At 35.9% G+C, this 19,960-nt stretch overlaps 1 protein-coding gene across 4 annotated transcripts; it reads left to right on the top strand.

The window, feature by feature from the left end:
* Window positions 1-1,431: 1,431 nt before the first annotated feature.
* Window positions 1,432-19,667, top strand: spa17 (sperm autoantigenic protein 17). 4 transcript variants are annotated; one of them, XM_056473018.1, is made up of 7 exons: window positions 1,432-1,475; window positions 1,971-2,143; window positions 3,853-3,923; window positions 4,025-4,071; window positions 5,598-7,050; window positions 13,497-13,649; window positions 18,895-19,667. In XM_056473018.1, exons 2-7 carry the CDS (start codon window positions 1,990-1,992, stop codon window positions 18,910-18,912), a joined length of 1,896 nt encoding a protein of 631 aa, XP_056328993.1. In that variant the 5' UTR covers window positions 1,432-1,475; window positions 1,971-1,989; the 3' UTR covers window positions 18,913-19,667. The 4 variants fall into 4 exon arrangements, with proteins under 4 accessions (XP_056328993.1, XP_056328992.1, XP_056328991.1 ...); XM_056473017.1 differs by having other exon boundaries at window positions 18,892-19,667; XM_056473016.1 differs by having other exon boundaries at window positions 13,497-13,695.
* The last annotated feature ends 293 nt before the right edge of the window (window positions 19,668-19,960 follow it).

The raw sequence follows: 19,960 nt of genomic DNA, 5'->3' as shown, positions 1-19,960 counted from the left end.
TTAGTATAAATATAATATCAAATTCTAGTATCAAGTTACTGATAGTTAATGAAACCCATTTTAACGACTCGTTAGTGCATATTAAGAACCTCACGCGGACCTTGAAATGATTCTGACGAGGTTGACTGAGGACTTTTTATTGGAATTCTTTTGTTTCTGATATTGATTGGAGAAAAATATGGCTCATCCCAAAATGCTACTTAATTACCAATACGATTAAAAAAAAATGTTTCATTTAGAATTATTCATCGTACATAACCAGTGAATACTCTCTTGGTAAGATAGAAAAAAGATATTAATTGTTCATTTTGTAAGCAACACCCAGAGTCTCTAGTTCACTTATTTTGGCAATGCAGTTACTCTAATTTGCTTTGGAAAGATTTTTCTCTTTTTGTAATTGAGAATGTTGATAAAGACTTTTCCTTACTATGGGAAAATGTTATGTTTTGTTTTGTTAATTATAAAATTGAAGCTTTACATTAAAAGAAAATATAAGATAATACAAAATTTTATATACATAAATGTAAATTTTCAAACCAAAAAGCTTTTTATTTATATTTTGCTTCCTGAAAGACAGTATTACATTGAAACTATTTCTAAGTCTTTTAGGCTGTAAAAACAACCGAAATTTGTAAATTATATAATCTTATTCTTTAATGTGTGATGTATATACCCCTTCTGTTTGTTTCTGTTTTTTCTTTAGTTGTTTTGTTGTTGTTGTTGTTACTATTTTCTTTTTTTTTTTTAATGTGTGTTTTTTATATAAATAATGTCCTGTGATTGTATATTCTCACTTTTCGCATAATAAAAAAATAAAAATAAAATAAAAAATAGGTTGACTGAGGATGATTCAACAATCCAAACAGCCGACCAAAACCAAGAAACACACACGACATTCCTGGCTGTGTAATGGAAATGTTTATAAACTTGGTAGTTATTCGTAAATGTTCTCTGTCAATGTTGTATCTTGATAAATGCTATAAGACGTTACTTGTAACTAATTTCTGTTAAACTATAACGTTAGAAAACTAAAAACAGTACCTGATGCTATCATGCAACAGAATATTCGGCGTTTATATTCAATTTATGCGCTATTAAATGTTTTGAAGCAAATAAATCCGTCAATTTTAAATTTCCAGAATGCTGGAAATATTCTCCTAACGTTAGAATAATGTGTTTTTCTTCCCATCTTAAAACTTGTTTTCATAATTGATTTAAAACGTTATTGTTGTTGTAATTGCTTTCCTACTAATTCCTACCTTAATATTGAGTGGATTAAATAATATCTGCATTTGTACTATGTGCTAATATGTTTACAAAAAAGCTGCCTACCTGATGGATTAGCTGTGTCCCTTTCCGCTTTCGGTACTAGTTGGACCCACGTGTCAGTTGCGTGGCAACGGATGACAACATTTAACTCTTCTTTGAACGGTAAGGGCAAAGAGCATAGAATCACCATCATTCTAAGCTCTTTGGTAAGGGTCATCATGCAAGTTTCTGGGTTGTTGCTAGATCGGATAGGTTTGCGGCCGGAAGTTAATGATAATTATTTCTGTTATTTATTCAATTTCACATTTATTGTATTTTATTAAGGTCTACTCCCACGTTAAGTTTCTGTTTGTTTGCTATGTAAGTGATTCTATGCTCTTTGTCCTAGTCATGTACTTTTTTTTATCAACACTAACACGTTTATTGAATTGTTTAATATGCAGTAATAGTGCGTTACTTGAACTTATGGTTAATATAAAAAAGTCATCATGGAAGTTAACGTGACAAAATGATTACAAATAGTGATTACCCAATTAACCAAACAAGAAAATGTGCGTTTAACAACACAAGTCTTGTATATAACAGAAAAGTCCTTCATTTGGGTTTTAGCACAACATTTGTCAGAAAGGTTTTACCTTGTAAATTAGCCTGTCGGCTCCATATATTTTTAATGAACGTGTTTTTGCTCTCCTTAAACTCAGAGCTGAGGTGCAGTGTAAGATGGCTGTTCCCTTCTCCAACACACACCTGCGCATCCCAAGAGGCTTTGGGAATTTATTAGAGGGTCTTACCAGAGAAGTGTTGAGAGAGCAGCCGGAGGACATCGCCACTTTTGCTGCTGTCTACTTCACAGAGCTGCTTAAAGCCAGAGAAGGTGACTGAGACGCTCCTTTGATCCTGATCTTTAATAGTCATTGTTTATATAGTCATATGCCTGTCACAGGGGAAAAGGATTTCGGTTGCAACTATTGCATTACATCCAGTATATTAATGGATTCTTGAAAATAATGATGATTAACAAATACTTGATGAGTTGATGATTAACAAATAATTAACTTTTTTACTTATAAAAAAATATAACTTAATAGGCCAATGTTACTTTCTTCTGTGAAAACAATATTTCATTATTTTAGATTTGTCCATCTTTAATCTTGGTCTTTTGCACTAATTTAATACAGCAAACCGGAATATAATATGGAATGAATAAGTGATGTTGGGTCTGTGAATCATTTACATTGACCAATTCAACAGACTGGAGTCAAATATTCCACTTTTATATCACACATAAACTGTTCAGATGTTGTATTTCAATGTATTTGTCATGTTTTTGTCCTTGAATTGCTCTGGCTTATAGGACTATGTTCTTACACATCTCATCCACAGCCTTTGTTGTTGTAGGCTATGAAATAACTGAAATCATTGATCATTAGTGATACCTTATAAATCATAATTTATTATTGATATGGAACTTTCATTTGTCGAGACCTTCCTGGACTTAATTTACCTGTGCATTTGTCTGCTTTGAAAGTCCATCAGCCAATCAGAATCAGGTATTTAAGAGCCCTGTTGTCTAAATATAATATCATTTACTTGACAGCAATGTTTTTATTTTCTTCTTGCTGTCACCACAGAAATAAAATAGGCATCCCCTTGTCCCATGTCATTAAATGTTTGAAACTTGTTTGGGTCATGACCGAAAGGACAAGATCTTGGATACAAGCGGCCGAAATGAGTTTCCTTCACAGGGTGGCTGGGCGCACCCTTATAGATAGGGTGAGGACCTCTGTCACCCAGGAGCTCAGAGTAGAGCTGCTGCTCCTCCACATCAAGAGAAGTCAGCTGAGGTGGCTCGGGCATCTGTTTTTGGGAGAGGGAAAGTCTGTGGTTCTCTCCTAAGACTGTCGCCCCTGCGACCCGGCCCCGGAAAAGTGGTTGAAAATTAAATGAGATATCTTTATTTTGTATGACATGAGTAAATTCCTTTTCGAGCGTTTTACATGATTGGCCGTTTTAATTTTTTTAATACTATATAACCCTTATTTGGGGCTGCACGGTGGCACAGTGGGTAGCACAATCCCCTCACACTAAGAAGGTCGCTGGTTCGAGCCTTGGCTGGGTCAGTTGGCATTTCTGTGTGGAGTTTGCATCATCTCGTGTTCACGTGGATTTCCTCCAGGTGCTCTGATTTCCCCCACAAGTCCAAAGACATGCCCTATAGGTGAATTGGGTAAGCTAAATTGTCCGTAGTGTGTGTTTGTCTGTGTGTGTGTGTTGTGTGTTGCGTGTGCGTGCGTGTGCGCGCGTGTGTGTGTGTGTGTGTGTGTGTGTGTGTGTGAGTGAATGTTTCCCAGTGATGGATTGCAGCTGGAAGGGCATCCGCTGCGTAAAACATATGCTGGATGAGTTGACGGTTCGTTCCGCTGTGGTGACCCCAGATTAATAAAGGGACTAATAAAGCCGAAAAGAAAATGAATGAATGAATAACCCTTATTTGTTTTTTACATCTCAAATAATTGTGATTAGATAATCACATCTTAACCAACCACAATCAGGAAATTAATCAATCAATTTGTTTTGTTAAAGAAAGTGGTCTAGACCCAGCAGAGTGGGGTGCCAAGTTGGAAGACAGGTTCTACAACAATCACTCTTTTAAGGTATTTTGCGTGAAAAAAAGATAAGACTTCATGAACCTTTAGGTTATATAATACATTTGTTCTTTCTAATGTGCATGTTTTGTTTGTTCTTCTCAAAACAGGGCACATCAATACAAGGAAACATCATTTCATCCAAAATAAACACAAGGTCTGTCGTAAAGTGAGAAAGTGTGATTTCACTTTTTCAGTTTCCCAGATGTTTGACAGATCAGAGAAACAGCTACGACTGAAGACAGAAAGTTTAGACAATAAAATTGAAAATGATTAATATGTTTGAATTATTTGCTTTTCCTTTTTCTGAGTGAATACACTCTAAACACGATTAGTTACTTTACTTTTAAAAGTGTGTGAACCTGTGACCTTAAAATCGACAAGCTGACTTTACTAAAAAATGACTAAACCCATTGTAACTAGGTTCTGTTATAATTACTGTAGGCACATAGTTAATTTACTTATAAGTCCCACAATATTAAAATTAAGTTTTTTAGATGTTAGTTTCAGTCTGTTAGTTTTAAGGATATCTATTTTCTAGTGTGTTGCAAAACAGTGACAACATTCGTGTTTAGAAAATATAAAACCAATATAAACATCCACAGCTTGCAGTTTGTCACTTCCACCTAAATCGATCAACTTTTTTTTTACTTCAGTTTCTCATCAAATCTTGACCAATCAAATGCTCTCTAGTATCTAGCATGCCCTGCCCCCTTCTGAAGGCTTCAAGACCCTTCTTTTTTATTTTCATTTGATGCACTTGAACTCAACCACTCTCATTGGCAGAGCTGTGATGAAAACAAAATGCTATTGGCTGTTTTTTTAAAAGGGGAGGAGCTACACTATGTGCCACACTCTCTTCATTTTTCAGTTGAGGTTACGTCAAACATCGAATAAAAAAATTTACATTCGAAAGCACTTCACTGCACCTTTAATCATTTTAAAACAACGAGTTTACTCACTTTTCTTGAGCGTGAAGTCAACTAATTACTTTAAAAGCAACAGGTTTACTCCTTTTTTAAAGTAAAATCAACTAATCACTTTTTATATTAAGTACAGTGGTGTCCTGCAGAGTTTAGCTCATGCTCTAATTAAACACTCTGAACCTGCTTATAAAGGTCTTCAGACTCATCAGGAACTTCCAGGCAACTGTGTTGAAGCTAAACTCTGCAGGATGTTAGCTCTCCATTAACATGATTGGACGCCTCTGCTATAGTACACTCTCAGAAATAAAGGTACAGGAGCTGTCACTGGGGCAGTACCTTTTCAAAAGATACAAATTTGTACCCAAAGAGTCCACAGTGGTACCTCAAAGGTGCATATTAGTGCTCAAATGTACCTAAAAAGTGCCTTTGAGATACCATTATGGACCCTTCAGGTACAAATATGTACTTTTTGAAAAGGTACTGCCCCAGTGACAGCTCCTGTACCTTTATTTCTGAGAGTGTAGGATGAAGCTTGGCAGGAGGCTCTCCATCTAACAGACAGGATTACGATCATTTGATCAAGCCGAGGGCAGCTTTTGGAAGATTGATTATAATGTCAGAGCACAGATATGCATCTGGGTTATACATTAGGATCCATTTATTATTCCTGTTGTACATGTTTGTGTTGTATTTACTCACGTTATTAATCACTACTGCATATAAAACTCTCCATACGTTTTTACATGTCAATTTTCAGAATCAACGCAGAATCGAGTTCTGAAACTTTGGGAAACAGCGAGACTCAGCTCTCTGCATTAAAAGACCCTGACACTAATAATTCAGTGCGCAGTGAGGTCAAGTTAGATAAGAAGCTTGTTGAGGAATCTGGTGAGAGGGAACATGGACATGCTGAAGATATTCTCCATGCAGAAACAGCAGATGGTGATATACGTGCTGAAGAGCTGAAAGACCCCAATGAGATTCCAGAAGAAACATCAAAGGTTGCAAAAGAAGCCGTAGATATTGATATCTGCAGATCCGAACTTGAGCCTACACCTCTGCCTTCATTTGGTGGCCTTGCAAATGTGGATGTTTGTGCTGAAGAGATAAACCTCCCGTCTGAATCCAGCGAGAGCAAAGGAGAGCTGGGAAGCCCAAAACCATCGCTCCTGAATGAAGACCACTCTGAATCACAAGACGAAATACATTCACACATTGAACAAGATGCAAGCAAACAAGCTAATGAAATGTCTGATCATGATGATGATGATGATGATGATGAACATGATGATACTGATGCTGAAGATCCTGAAGAGGGAGTCTCAGAAATTGCTGATAATTTATTAGAAGACATTGACCCAGAAGAGAAGAGCACTGAGCAGGTTTATGCAGAAGAATCAGCTGAAAGCACCATTGAAAAATACATAACTGAAAGTGTTGCGGGGCAGGAATCAGAAGATACAATCAATGAAGATCAAGAAGAGAGCAATTATGAGTACACAAGCACCAATGACTTTGTTGAAGATGCAGGCGATTTAACTTCTGATATCAATAGCCGATCACTGATGGAAATAAAAGACACTTACGATGACTACAGTGATAAAATACATGACAGTAAAAGTGAAGTCGTTGATGTCCTAGATGAAGTTCACCATCAGTGCGACACTCATACAGGTGAGGATGAAGCTGATAACAGCAGTGACGAAGAGAATACTTCTAAAATTATCGATGTGTTAAATGAGGAAGACTTTTTGGAAACTCCAAAACCTGTTTCCCAATTGAACGACAGTGAAGCTGAAGCAAGCAATGAGATTTTAAATGCTGACGCTTCTGAGAAAGATCTAAACACAGAGAATGTAAATGAAGGAAGTGATCTTGACAGTGATGGCTCTGAGGCTGAAGAGATAGATCTGGACATTTCAAATGTGCTTCAGCCAAATATGGAAAAAACTGAGGATGAGGAGGATGACGGAAATCATGATGCCGAACCAGAGGAAGATGCTTTCTCTGAAGTGGAACAAGCCGATCCTGAGTCTTTAGAGAATGAAATGGTGGTTGTCAGTGAAGAACTTCCTGAGTCACAAGAACAGACTGAAAATACTGAGAAAGATGTAGAGCAAGAGGATCAGTTGGAAGAGCAAAGGGATAAAAGCCAAGAAATGACACTTGAAAGTGAAAACCTGGACAATACTGACAGCTCTGAACCAAAGGTAAGGGATTTTTGAACATAATGTGAAAAGAAAAGCTTTATCTATGATTTGGTGTAACATTAGTTTAAATATCAACAAATCTTAAACAGCAATCATTTAAAAAACTATTTCATTTTTATAATTATCCACTAAGTATAAAACTATCACTTAATCCACTCAATTTAACCATTTACAGTATCAACAAGATGTTTTTTTAGTGTAAATACTTAAAAATATTTGTAAAAAAACATAATGATCATATTCCTTTATAGTTTATGCTTTATTAATCCCCTTGCAGCAATTCATTTTGACATGGTGGTGCTTCACATAAAACAAGAATGACACACTTAACATAATAAACACCTTAACATCAAGTACACAAACAAAAATATGAAAGAAAAAAAGAAAGAGGGAGAAAAATAAATAATAATAATAAATTCAAAAATTAATTATTCATCATTCATTCATTCAAACTCCACACAGAAATGCCAAGTGACCCAGCCGGGGCTCGAACCAGCGACCTTCTTGCTCACAACTGTGCTAATAGTATCTGGATGCAGCCTTTATGATGCAAGCTGAGATGCAATGTCAGACACAATGCACTCAATGGAGCAAGTGACGTCACTGTGAGGGGTAGGGTTAGGGGTGGGGTTAGGTGAGCCCATTAAAAAGCATTGGATGCGGCTCAGATTGCACTGCACCAAGTCTGCATCCAGACCCCTCTCCACTGTGCTGCCCATAATTATTTATATATATAAAAAAGTATAATAATCCATCGATTAACTGCATTTAGTACATAACCAAATTTCTTCTGGCACAAAGTAAATGTATAACGATTTGTGGAGCATCTTATTGTCCTTAGATGTCGCCCAAGGGGCATCCACTCAAAATATTTGTTTAAGGGGGGTGTGTGCTGTCTCCTCCTATTTTATGTGCCATCATCAACACTTACTGTTCGTAATAGGATGGAAGACTTCACAGGGGAACTCCTAAAGTTTTTGAGCACAAATTAAAAATGCCTTGAAGACGATTCTAGTTTTTATAGACAGTGAGGAAAACCAACAAATAAAAGAAAAAGACTAAATATTTTCAATAAATGAATTATAAAAGGTCTTAAGAATAACTTTCTCTACATTAAAAGCGTTGAGTTTCCGCAATAAAAACTTTGATGAGCCTTATTAATAATTGTATGTGTATTTTGATCAAATTTCAACCTGTTGTCAATAATATTCCTCCAAAACCTCGACCTGTGTGTCATTTAAGACCACCCTTTGGAGAGCAGGTATTGTTTTGTTTTGTTTTTTGCCAAAGTTAATGAGCATTTCTTTGGTCTTTGACACATTCAGGTCTAGTTTCATTTTATTGCACCATGAGATAAAGTCATGCAAGACTGGACCATGTTCCTGCTTTGAGTGATTGAGACCAGGAAGCAGGAGTTATAATATATGTTTTCATAAGTACTGTACAGGTCAGAAACGTTTTGTTGTTTAATTAATAATTGGATATATCTTATGCTGAATGGAGCATATATTTACATGATTTTGAGAGTGAAAATTATGACCTAATTTAGATTTTTTTCTTGAACTTTTCTCTTTAACTTTCAGTTTAATATATGGATCTAAATACATATGATTTTGAAGCAGCTTCCTATAAAAGGCTTATTTCAGTGCTACAAATAATAATGTTGGCGTTATGTAGTAAGTTAACATCATATCTTCATTTAAGCAAACGCAAGGCAATAATTACAGCTTGTCCTCAAAATCAATGCTTGGACTGCGGTCCATCTGGAGTGTTGCTGTCTCATTAGCGGCTCTTCCTAATGGCAAATTTACCAGCCATTCCTCAACCAACTACGGAATCAGACTGTTTCCTTTATTGTCCCAAGTTAAAAGTAAAAATACAATCTTCAAGGACATGTCTGATCAACAGCATGGCTGTGTACCTCTCTGGAGAACAGTGATTGAAGATGTCCCTAAAATAGTCCAGCTGGTGAGTACAAGACCAGAAGAGGGTAAAAAAGCTGAAAGTATACATACATCCTGTAGCATTTAGAGACCCAAACAAATGATCACAACATATATCAGGGACATTTAAAAAGATTTAGGTCTTTCACCAAGAGGTCAGAAAGAATATCTATGAGCTTTAAAGGGGTTCGAAGGAGACAGATTTGGTGGTGTTTCCATGGAAACATTTTACCGACCATATATCCGAGGGAGAAAGTGATCTAGATTTTGGAGTTGTGTGATATATTTCCAAAAAAACAGAATGTGTGCTCTATTAGCTGCCTCATTTTCTAATCCACAGTCCGAAGTGGAGTGTTTAGAGTTCTGTAGGGGTTAATTAGAGACGCACACTAAAAGCAAAGCTCTCATCCTTCTGATTCAATGTAGGTCATCTAACCTGACCTATATCAACTCTTGTCCAATGACTTTATACGCTGTAGGAGGAGCAAGGGAATCGTGTAGTTTCTATTTTCAGGAACAATATTCATGGCTATCATCAATCTCCGGCTCTACTGTAAAGTCACCTCATCTTCTTCTTGGAAACTCTGTTTTAACACTTCAGCGCTCTGTGAAGCGACTTCATTAGCTCCCAGTCTTGCACATCCAACAGATGCCAAGAAAAGAGAAGTGATATAGTTACAGCACATCAGAGCTGCATCTTCTCGCTTTAATCTTGGTAGGGTAGGAGGCAGGAGATGCAGCCGCGTGTTCTAGAAATAAAGGGCAATGGATTTACTGTCTGTTTGTCTTACTCTACAGTATATTGCCACAGGCTGGAGGAGGCACTGACTGTGTGGGACTGACTGAGATGTGTGGGGCTGCTTCTAGTATTTTCTTATATATAATGATAGCCCTCAGGGAATATTTTGAACTGTGTATATTTGAAGTGATGTTATATAATTGATCGGAACTGTGCATGTCTCATTTCTCCTTTCTGAAGTTAAATCAATTATCTCTGATGGTTTTGGTAACAAGACAGTGAGAATAGCGCTGTAAACGTCAGCAATAAATATATATATATTTGTAACAAGCACAGACCTCTCTCTGACTGACAGCGGCAGAGAGATGATGCTCGCGCGCTCTTTTTTTCCGCGCGCGCGCGTGCGTGTTCCCTCTCTCCATCCTCCCACCCTGAAGGACTGAATTATAAGGATAGTTAGAGGAAAGGCGTTATTCGTCCAAGGCATTTGCCCTGTGAGGAGGTTTACGCTCTGTTGCTCTCACACAAGACGAGAACACGTTTATCAGCGTCTGTAATTGCGCGTCATGGATTGTCATATCGTAAGTACTGACCATTTTAATCACTGTTTACAAAGAATATAATAAATAACTATACTTACTTAAAGTGAACAGATACTTATAACAGAAAACTTCACTTAACTTTTAATTTACTTCTATAGAGAGACGTTGTCAATACTTGTTTGCGTTCTGGAAGTTTCTTCACTGGCGTTAAATTTTGTGCCATGCTAATTTAGAAACGGTTTGTGCTTTTATCTTCAGATCCATGGGCTACTTTATGCTTACACTTTAGAATGATTACTTTTCATTTCATGGCATAAGTACTTGCTTGAGAACATTCAAAAAACAAAAAGAAAAGTCCGTATAGGTTACTTATATAGAATGAAAATTAATATTAAATAAAGTGGTCTCTTGATGGCGCTATACAGTATATATCTTAAGTATTATAATCCAAAAAAAAAAATAAGTATATATCCTAAGTATAATATTTGTGTGGTGTCATTGGTTCTTAAATAAATTAAAAAAAAAAATTATAATAATTCTATTTCTGTTTATAATAATATGTATTGGCAATTTTAAACTAATATGGTATTAATCAAAATTCATCAATATTAATAAAAAAGGTTGCATTTTCAATTAAATATATAAATATGGCCCCATAAAGCCCCTTAAGAATGTAGGGTGTGGCTATAATTCCTGAATGGAATAAGTCATTTTTCAAATAAGCAAAATAAATAAATGAGAAAATGTGTGGCTGACATTGCTGATTGCGCTTTTGGCAGCCTTTACACATTTTTTATTTTATTTAATTATTATTATTTTTTTTTATTTTTTTTGATGTATCACATTATTTATCTTTACACAGTCTATTTAATTGTCTGATGAAACATGCAACGTTTAATTCAGTTTAGACAGAAAGTGACATAATAAAAACACATAAATAGGTTAATTAGTGTTAATAAATGCAAGTAAAAATAGAACGATTGCTCGTTTAAAAAAATGAACTAATTGATGAGTTGCAAAATGATTACCTATTGGACAAATAGTAAAATATTTTGAATCATGTTTATTTGTACTTCAAACACTTGAAATTCATGTGACTGCATATTTTCATTAGAGGTGGTCCATGGGTAGCTCTAAGCTTCAGAGGCAACAGTGAAATGAACAGATGCTTATTTATAGGGGATTTTGGAACGCCTCTGCCTGTGGCCACATATGAGCATGTTGGCAAAATACTTGGTTAATGTGAAATAAGGCTGATTCTTGGTTCAAAAGTGGGTGGACATGCTCCTACCAGGGTTTTACAATGGACTTCTGCTCATCACCCTCACACAGGCTGTTAAAAGACTGCCAACCAGCCTCTGCTGAGCCTTTTTACATATGCTAAGTTGTGGTGGGAGAAAGCATGTGGTTTCACAGATTCAGGAAGACTTAATGAGACAAATAACATCACATCCCACCACACACACTGTTTGTTGATGTGTGCTGACATGCTTCACAGAGCGCAGGAAGATGGTCACAGTTGGTTTTTGTAATGTCTGGGTGATTATGTTGTTTAAATAACTGAGTTATCATTTTTTCTTCATTTTATTTTCATTAGGTATGCGTAATAGGTTTCTTCTTCTTCATTTGTGTTCAATGAAGAAACTTTAATATCCATTGGTGAAAACTGTTGGTGAAATGTTTACTGTAAGGTTCTTTGGGAAACCAAAAATGGTTCTGTTGCATTACTGTTGCATTAGTGTAATGAAGGATTTTTTAAAATAATTTAGTATAAAAACATTCCTAAATTAAAATACATGGGGAATACAAACTTGAGAAGCAACATGACTTAAATTATTTCCTCATATTCCGAAAAATCATATACTGAATATTCTAAATTAATGTATTTGTGCAAAACCAAACAAAAAATCACACAATTTTTCTTGTCGTAAACATCTTAGTTTAAGAATTTATGACTAAAACACTGAAGGCGCATTTTCATTGGTATGGCGCAGTTTGGTTCATTATGGTTCACTTTTAGTGGCCTTCCACTGAGTTACATCCCTAGAACCGATACCTTTTTTAGTACCACCTCGGTTGAGGTATCAGGCGAGCCGTACCATTTCCAAAAACATGACGTGCAGTTGAAGTCAGAATTATTAGCCCCTTTTGAATTTTTTTCTTTTTTAAATATTTCCCAAATGATGTTTACTCTAATTTAAGGAAATTTTCACAGGATGTCTGATAAATTTTTTCTTCTGAAGAAAGTCTTATTTGTTTTATTTCGACTAGAATAAAAGCAGTTTTAATTTTTTTTAAAGCATTTTAAGGTCAAAATTATTAGCCCCTTAAAGCAAATTTTTTCCGATAGTCTACAGAACAAACCATCGTTATACAATAACTTCTCTAATTACCCTAACCTGCCTATACCTAATTAAGCTAGTAAAGCCTTTGAATGTCACTTTAAGCTGTATAGAAGTGTCTTGAAAAATATCTAGTCAACTATTATTTACTGTCATCATGGAAAAGATAAAATAAATCAGTTATTAGAAATGAGTTATTAAAACTATTATGTTTAGAAGAGTGTTGAAAAAAACTTCTCTCCGTTAAACAGAAATTAGGGGGAATAAATAAACAGGGGGGGTAATAATTCTGACTTCAACTGTATACATATTGCTGTATACATCACCAATTAGTCTGAGAGAATCATCCCTAACATCATCACTAGATTTTCACAACGAGACATCAAATTCATTATATTTAAATAGTCAGCTGCAGCCACTTCTCCAGAACACCATTTTGTTGGTAGCATTCATGGCCTCTTTGTTGTGGGTTGGTTTGTGTCGTACATTTGTTTGTTGCGTTTACGATAATGTGAACAATAGAGATAAAGCCACCCACTTTACTAAATTGCAGTGGAAATGCAAAACGAACTGAAGTGAGCCAAGCCGTGTCAAAGCACACCGTACCATGCAATGGAAAAGCAGCTTTAATTCGATTTTTGCAGGAATGTTCAGTTGTTTGACGGTAGATGTGGGAAAAAAATGGTCACTTTAATACCATGAAGCTGATGAATAGTGATTCATTGCAAGGGGCCTTAATTGGCAGGAGATACATCATGCTAAACCCACTGTGGTGGGTTTAGGAGACCTCACGGGATAAGCTAAATCAGTTTAAGCAAGCACAAAATCAATGCATAGTACACTCATTGCTGTTTTATTGTTCATTTCCTTTCCCTGTTAGGAGGAATGCAGCCAGCCACAAGAGGAAGAGGACATTATGGACATCCCATTGGATGACCCAGAGGCCAATAAAGCGGCCGCCAAAATTCAGGCCGGCTTCCGTGGTCATATGACCCGGAAGAAGATGAAACCAGGCGAAAAGCCCGGTGAGGAGGTGAGCAGCAGTGGTGAGGCCCTCAACGGCAGCCAAGGGGACTCAGGTCAGTCACTGTCCCCAACAGTACAAGAGCGGTAGTCTCAACACCCTTCCACAAGGCGCAGAGGTCGCCAGCCATTTCATCCAATTCAGTTTGGTGAGGCATTCAAAAGCCCTCACAGAATTTGGCTTTGAGATCTGAAGTAAACAACTCAAGCTTTGAACTTTAATGAGAGTTGAAGAGTGTGTTGATTCGCCTTTTCTGTACTGTGTACTTAGAATTTAGAGTAAAAAATAAAGAAATATTGCACTCATTATAAAGTGCATTAGTGCCCACGCAATTTTTCAAAGCAGCGCTGGCTTTGAGATTGTGTTGTTCTCCATTCGTTTTTCACATATGGATTTTATTAAAGTCTTTGATAAATAATAAAGATGAACATGGAAAGTAAAACGCTTAAAAATCGAAGACAAAAAACACCCAGACAAATAGGCAAAGGTTCTGGGAAGACTGAGACTGAACTGCTTTAATAGGGGAAAAAAACTGAAATCCCATCATTCACTGCAAATGGCACAACTGAATGAAAAATGACAGAGAAACCTTTCACAATATGATCAAAATAACAAATGGCTACTGATACAGTATGTAGTGATTGACAATCAATTATTATCTGCACTGAAGTTAAGCAGGGCTGCACCCGGTCAGTACCTGGATGAGAGACCGCATGGGAAAGCCAGATTCCTGCAAGAAGTGGTGTTAGTGAGGCCAGCAGGGGGTGCTCAATCTGTGGTCTGTGTGGGTCCTAACGCCCCTATATAGTGAAAGGGACTATATACTGCTCAGTGAGCACCGTCTTTTGGATGAGCCATTAAACCAAGGTCCTGAGTCTCTGTGGTCATTAAAATTCCCAGGATGTCCTTCGAAAAAGAGTAGGGATTTAACCCCGGCATCCTGGCCAAATTTGCCCACTGGCCTCTGACCATCATGGCCTCCTAACCATCCCCATATCATTATTGACTTCATCACTCTGTCTCCTCTTCACCAATCAGCTGGTGTGCGCTCTGATGCAATATGGCTGCCATCGCGTCATCCAGGTAGATGCTGCACACTAGTGGTGGATGAGGAGACGCCCCCCCCAATGTGTAAAGCGCTTTGAGTGTCCAGAAAAGCACTATATAAATGTAAGGAATTATTATTATTATTATCAACTTCTTAACTCTTTAAAAATGAAAATTATTAATGTTAATACACAAAACCGTTGTGTTGTCTAAAATAAATATAGCAATGTCTGAAAATACCTATTTATTAAATGCAAACATAAAGGTCTAAATTGCATTTTTATTTTAATTTCAGAAGAAATGTAATCATCAGTAAATAAAACAAAAATACAGAGACACATACTATTTTAATTTCAGTAGCTGTATATACAAATATTTTATTATCTTAAAAGTGCAAGGAGACAATCTCTTATGCCATTTGGTGTGCTTCATGGAAGTGGGCATATCTAAAGATCTCATTTGACATGTTTTATTTGCTGCAACTCTGTTATTGGTTAATTTTATTTTACAGTACATCATGGGTAATATAGTTGTCCTGGATACTTTCTATTAAACACACAATTGCTTTACAAATCAATTATTCTAGTGGCTTCAACAGTTGATTAACAATCAACACACAGAAGGTCTTTCTTTAAAGGTTCATCAGTTACTATTAAAAATCAATTTCCCCATAGTGAAAATGAATTGGGTTTGTTCTTCTGTAACTTTTATACTTAACATCAAATTCAAAATGAAGCCTAATAAAAAGTCCATCAATTATGTTTAATGAGTGATATCTTTATACTGGGTAAATATAATGAGACATGCGTACATATGATTTTTAATCACTTTCTGAGTGCTTAGGATAATGATTCTCTTAATTAAGCAATTATAAATGAGCACATCTGTTATTTTACCTAATTGTTCAAAGATTGCAACCACCTCAGATTCCATTCAACGATTTACAGAGATCCCTGGTGGAGTCATTCTGTAGTCTGTATTATCTCAGTTTGTTGAGACACACATCTCTCAAATCTAATTTCTTTTGTGGGTGGTTTAAGCCTCCACAGTTCCAGGACTCAATATTAAAGCCTCACGCAGATTCATGCCCCCTTTCATTTTTCTTTCGGCTGATGCATTTTGTCCTGCACAAAATTGCCTCGTTTTCTAGAGATGCTGGGTAAACTGTTTCCCCCAGCTCAGTATGCAGTATGCAAATGATTCTCGAGCTGTTGATCCCCAGAGATGAGCTGAGATTCCACTTTGGAGCAACAAATAGGCCAGAGCTGATGGAAAGACAATAGCGTTAATGTTACCAGTTGAACGAGCTGTGTCGTCCTTTGAGGAGGAACAGAGATCTGGCCATTTGATGTGGAAAGTGGGGCAAGCAATGAGAATGAAGGTGTCCTTCCAACCTCCAGCCGGGCCCAAATATCTCTCCTTCAGCTGTGCTGCTCCGCTTTACCCCACCTCTGTGCCCAATTTAGGCCTTTCCAGAGCAACATCAACCCAGTTCTCGGTTGCTAAGCATTTTATGTATGAAAGTGTTATTTTTATCCTCAGGTGTATCTGCATCGCTGAAACGAGGCTGTGCTCTGTTTTTACTCGGACAAAAATAAAAGACAGGATGAGATCAACTCATATTCTGCCAAAATCCATCAATAAGTAATGCTCTGTCACAAATTGTGGTGAAGAATGCCAGTACAAAATGTTTTTACTTCATTAGCCTCGGATGAACAATGCGGCATTTTTAGTTTGTGTGAACAAGCATTGTTTGTGAAACCTTTTTTAGAACATCGTGTAAGCATATTCTTAGATTTGTCTTCTGAAAAATGTTACAAATTTGCTTTAGTTTTGCCGTAAATCAAGAAAAAATATATCTGCCAAAGGATCAGTGAGGTAAACTTTTTTATTATGCAAAAGTTGATTAATTTAGCTTTTTTTTATCAATTTATTATTATTTTTTTACTTTGCAAGTAAATGCATTGTGTGTTAACGGGATAGTTCACCCAAAATTCTGCCATCATTTACTCACTGTTGGCTGTTTCTCAATATGCGTTCTTCGGCATTCTTGCGACCAGCGGGGTCACACGTCATCATCAACCATCAAAGTTCAGTTCCAAAACTCAAGACTGCAAGTACGGAGGACGTGTGAAAGTTCTCAGATGTGTTCTTGATATTTAGGATGCGTGGATGCAGACTTGAGCGCAAAACTTGCTCGAAAAGTCCCAGAGGTCATTGCGGCTAAATAAAGCAGTTGGAAAGCTCAGCATTCTATAGCTGTTTATTATTAAAGTTCAGAGATATAACATATTTATCTCAGGAGTTTCCCTAAATGAGATGGTGAAAGTAAACATTACCATGTATGTCTGAGCCAATAGCCTAGTGGTTAAGTGCGTCAACATATAGCACCATGGTGCTCACAGCAACCTGAGTTTGATTCCTGGCTCAAGGTCCTTTGCTGATTCTTCTCCTCTCTCTGCTCCCAGTACTTTCTTGTCTGTAACCTCCACTTTCCCATCCAATTAAAGGTAAAAAAAAACCTTTAAAATAATTATAAAAACATTACCATAAAAATCTTAATAAAGGCATAAACACATTAAGGGTGTTTGTTTGCTGAAATTCATATTTAAAATCTGTTTTATTTGTATTGTGCAAAGTATATTTGTAAGGTTTTGTGCTTGTTACATAAATTGAAAAGAAGAAAACATCATTGTATGAATGCTGTAATATTTAAGTAATTTTCCGTTAAAAATACGTGAAGGTCATGTGACCATCAGCAAGAACGCAGAATCTCATTTCTTAAAGGACGCGTTCTGTGTTCTCGCGGTCTCCCGAGTTCATTCTTTCAAGGTAACCTGGCAAGAATGATCTCTTCGAGAAAGCAAGTACGTTCTCTGCATTCTTGGAATTGAAAAACAGCCATTGACTTGTTCCTAACCCGTTTGTTATGTTGAACACAAAATAGGTTATTATAAAGAATATTGGAAACATTAGTGAATGATGGCAAGATATTCATTTTTGGGTCAACTATAACTTTAAGAATGTTTAGATATTTGCACTGAATCAGATTTCTATTTACAGTGTAAATTCTATTCAATTTCTATTTACAGTGTATTTCTATGCACAGTGTGTTGAGGAATTAGAGTTTGAGTATTTTCTATTGGGACAAAACAAATTGTAGGCAGACTTGTTTGTGCATAAAAAGAAAGAATGAATAAAATCAAATTCATTCATTAATTTTCTTTTCGGCTTAGTCCCTTTATTAATCTGGGGATAATTCCCAAAAAAGTTAATTATCTGGGAAAACTATTCTTTAGATTATTAAATGATCAGCACAATCAGGTATGAGGAAACCTTAAATGTTATTATTATAATTATAAATGAATTATTAGCCTCCCTTTGAATTTTTCTTTATACATATATATATATATATATATATATATATATATATATATATATATATATATATATATATATATATATATATATAAAATATAATAAAATATATATATATATATATATATATATATATATATATATATATATATATATATATATATATATATATATATATATATATATATATATATATATATATATTTCCCAAATTATGTTCAACAGAGCAAAGAAATTTTCACAGTATGTCTGATAATATTTTTTCTGCTGGAGAAAGTCTTATTTGTTTTATTTCAGCTAGAAAAAAAAGCAGTTTTTAATTTTTTAATAACCCATTTTAAGGTCAAAATTTTTAGCCCCTTTAAGCTATATATTTTTTAGTCCACAGAAAAACCATCATTATACAATAACTTGCCTAATTACCCTAACCTGCCTATTTAACCTAATTAACCTAGTTAAGCCTTTAAATGTCACTTTAGGCTGTATTGAAGTATCTTGAAAAATATCTAGTCAAATATTATTTACTGTCATCATGGTAAAGATAAAATAAATCAGTTATTAGAAATGAGTTATTAAAACTATTATGTTTAGAAATGTGTTTGAAAAAAATCATCTCTCCGTTAAACAAAAATTGGGGAAAAAATAATCAGAGGGGCTAATAATTCTGACTTCAACTGTATATATTTTTATGAATAGTGATGTGTTGCATCATCGTCCTGTTACTTAATAATCGATCACTCAGATATGTATTATTTCATTTTAGTTTTAAATGACAAACCAAGACACTGAAGTGCAGTTAACCTAATAAGCGTGTGTGTTTTACAAGCAGGAGGAACAGACGGAGTAGAGACAGACGGCACATCTGGACCAGAACAGTGAAGACCCTTCTCAAGGTGGACGGCTTACAGGATGCTTTCTCCAGGGATTTTTTTTTGTGTGTCGAAAAAAAAAGTAGTAAAAATAGGCTGGATATGTCATCTGATGTGTGAACTTTTTCTCTATTCTCCGCTTCGCATCCAGTCCAGGTCAATATCAGCTCCAGCATGCTTTTGCATCCCAACAAAAAAGGCATCTATATACTGTATATTTGATATTTATATGAATCTGAGAATGAATGGTGTAGAATTTAACACAAGCTTCTTCAGTCCGAGTTACAATAATGCATCATGATTGAGTTTTGTGTTGCTTGATCTTCCTTTCCTATAGTAATTTCTTTATGATCGCCTGGATTTGACCATGTAGCCACTATCACAATAAGATGTGAAATTTATTTATCGGTCATAATGTAGAATGCAAGCAAGCTGTTTTTTAATTGTGTTGAATGGTTTGTTTGGTTTGCTTCTCGTATTATGTTGAAAATGAAATCAGAGCTTCCAAAGCAGCATTAATGGCATGGCATAGATTGACTATCATTTATTTTTCTTGGTTTTAATTCGTACAATTATCTATCCTTAGTCTTTTAAGGTATAGCGCATATCATTAGAAGCCTAGAAATTGAGTTGTGGCAGCTTAATGAGCGATAGCCGAGATCACCTTGCATGTTGACATCAGCATCATTAAGCTCTGTGTTAGTTGAAAAGCGAATAAAAGCTGAGAAATGTGTGTTGCCTGCGTCGGGAATGATTTCATGCGGTTAGGGGTCGATCGTTAGTCTTTTTGAAGCCCTTATATAAAGAGTCTGGTAACGAGCGCAGGCAGTTGTATTGATATGCAGCAGAAATTGAAATATTAAGCCACACATCAGTCTCATTAGTCCGGCTGGAGCGTCTCACTGGAGGGCTCACAGCTGGAGGACGGCGCTAATGAGACCTGGACAGTCATTTATCAAGGTCAAACTGCCACATGCTCTATCAAAACAGCCTTTAGGCCATTAATAGTGATAACATTATTGAATC

Source organism: Danio aesculapii, chromosome 15 (genome assembly GCF_903798145.1).
Source record: "Danio aesculapii chromosome 15, fDanAes4.1, whole genome shotgun sequence".
Classification (NCBI taxonomy): domain Eukaryota; kingdom Metazoa; phylum Chordata; class Actinopteri; order Cypriniformes; family Danionidae; genus Danio; species Danio aesculapii.
This window is presented reverse-complemented; position numbering and strand designations above follow the sequence as displayed.

Coding starts and splice junctions, on each gene's coding strand:
- spa17 (XM_056473015.1), top strand. CDS start 1,990: ATGGCTGTTCCCTTCTCCAACACACACCTGCGCATCCCAAGAGGCTTT. Junction 7,051..13,496: donor CTGACAGCTCTGAACCAAAG/GTAAGGGATTTT, acceptor TTTCCCTGTTAG/GAGGAATGCAGCCAGCCACA. Junction 13,696..18,891: donor CGGCAGCCAAGGGGACTCAG/GTCAGTCACTGT, acceptor GTGTTTTACAAG/CAGGAGGAACAGACGGAGTA.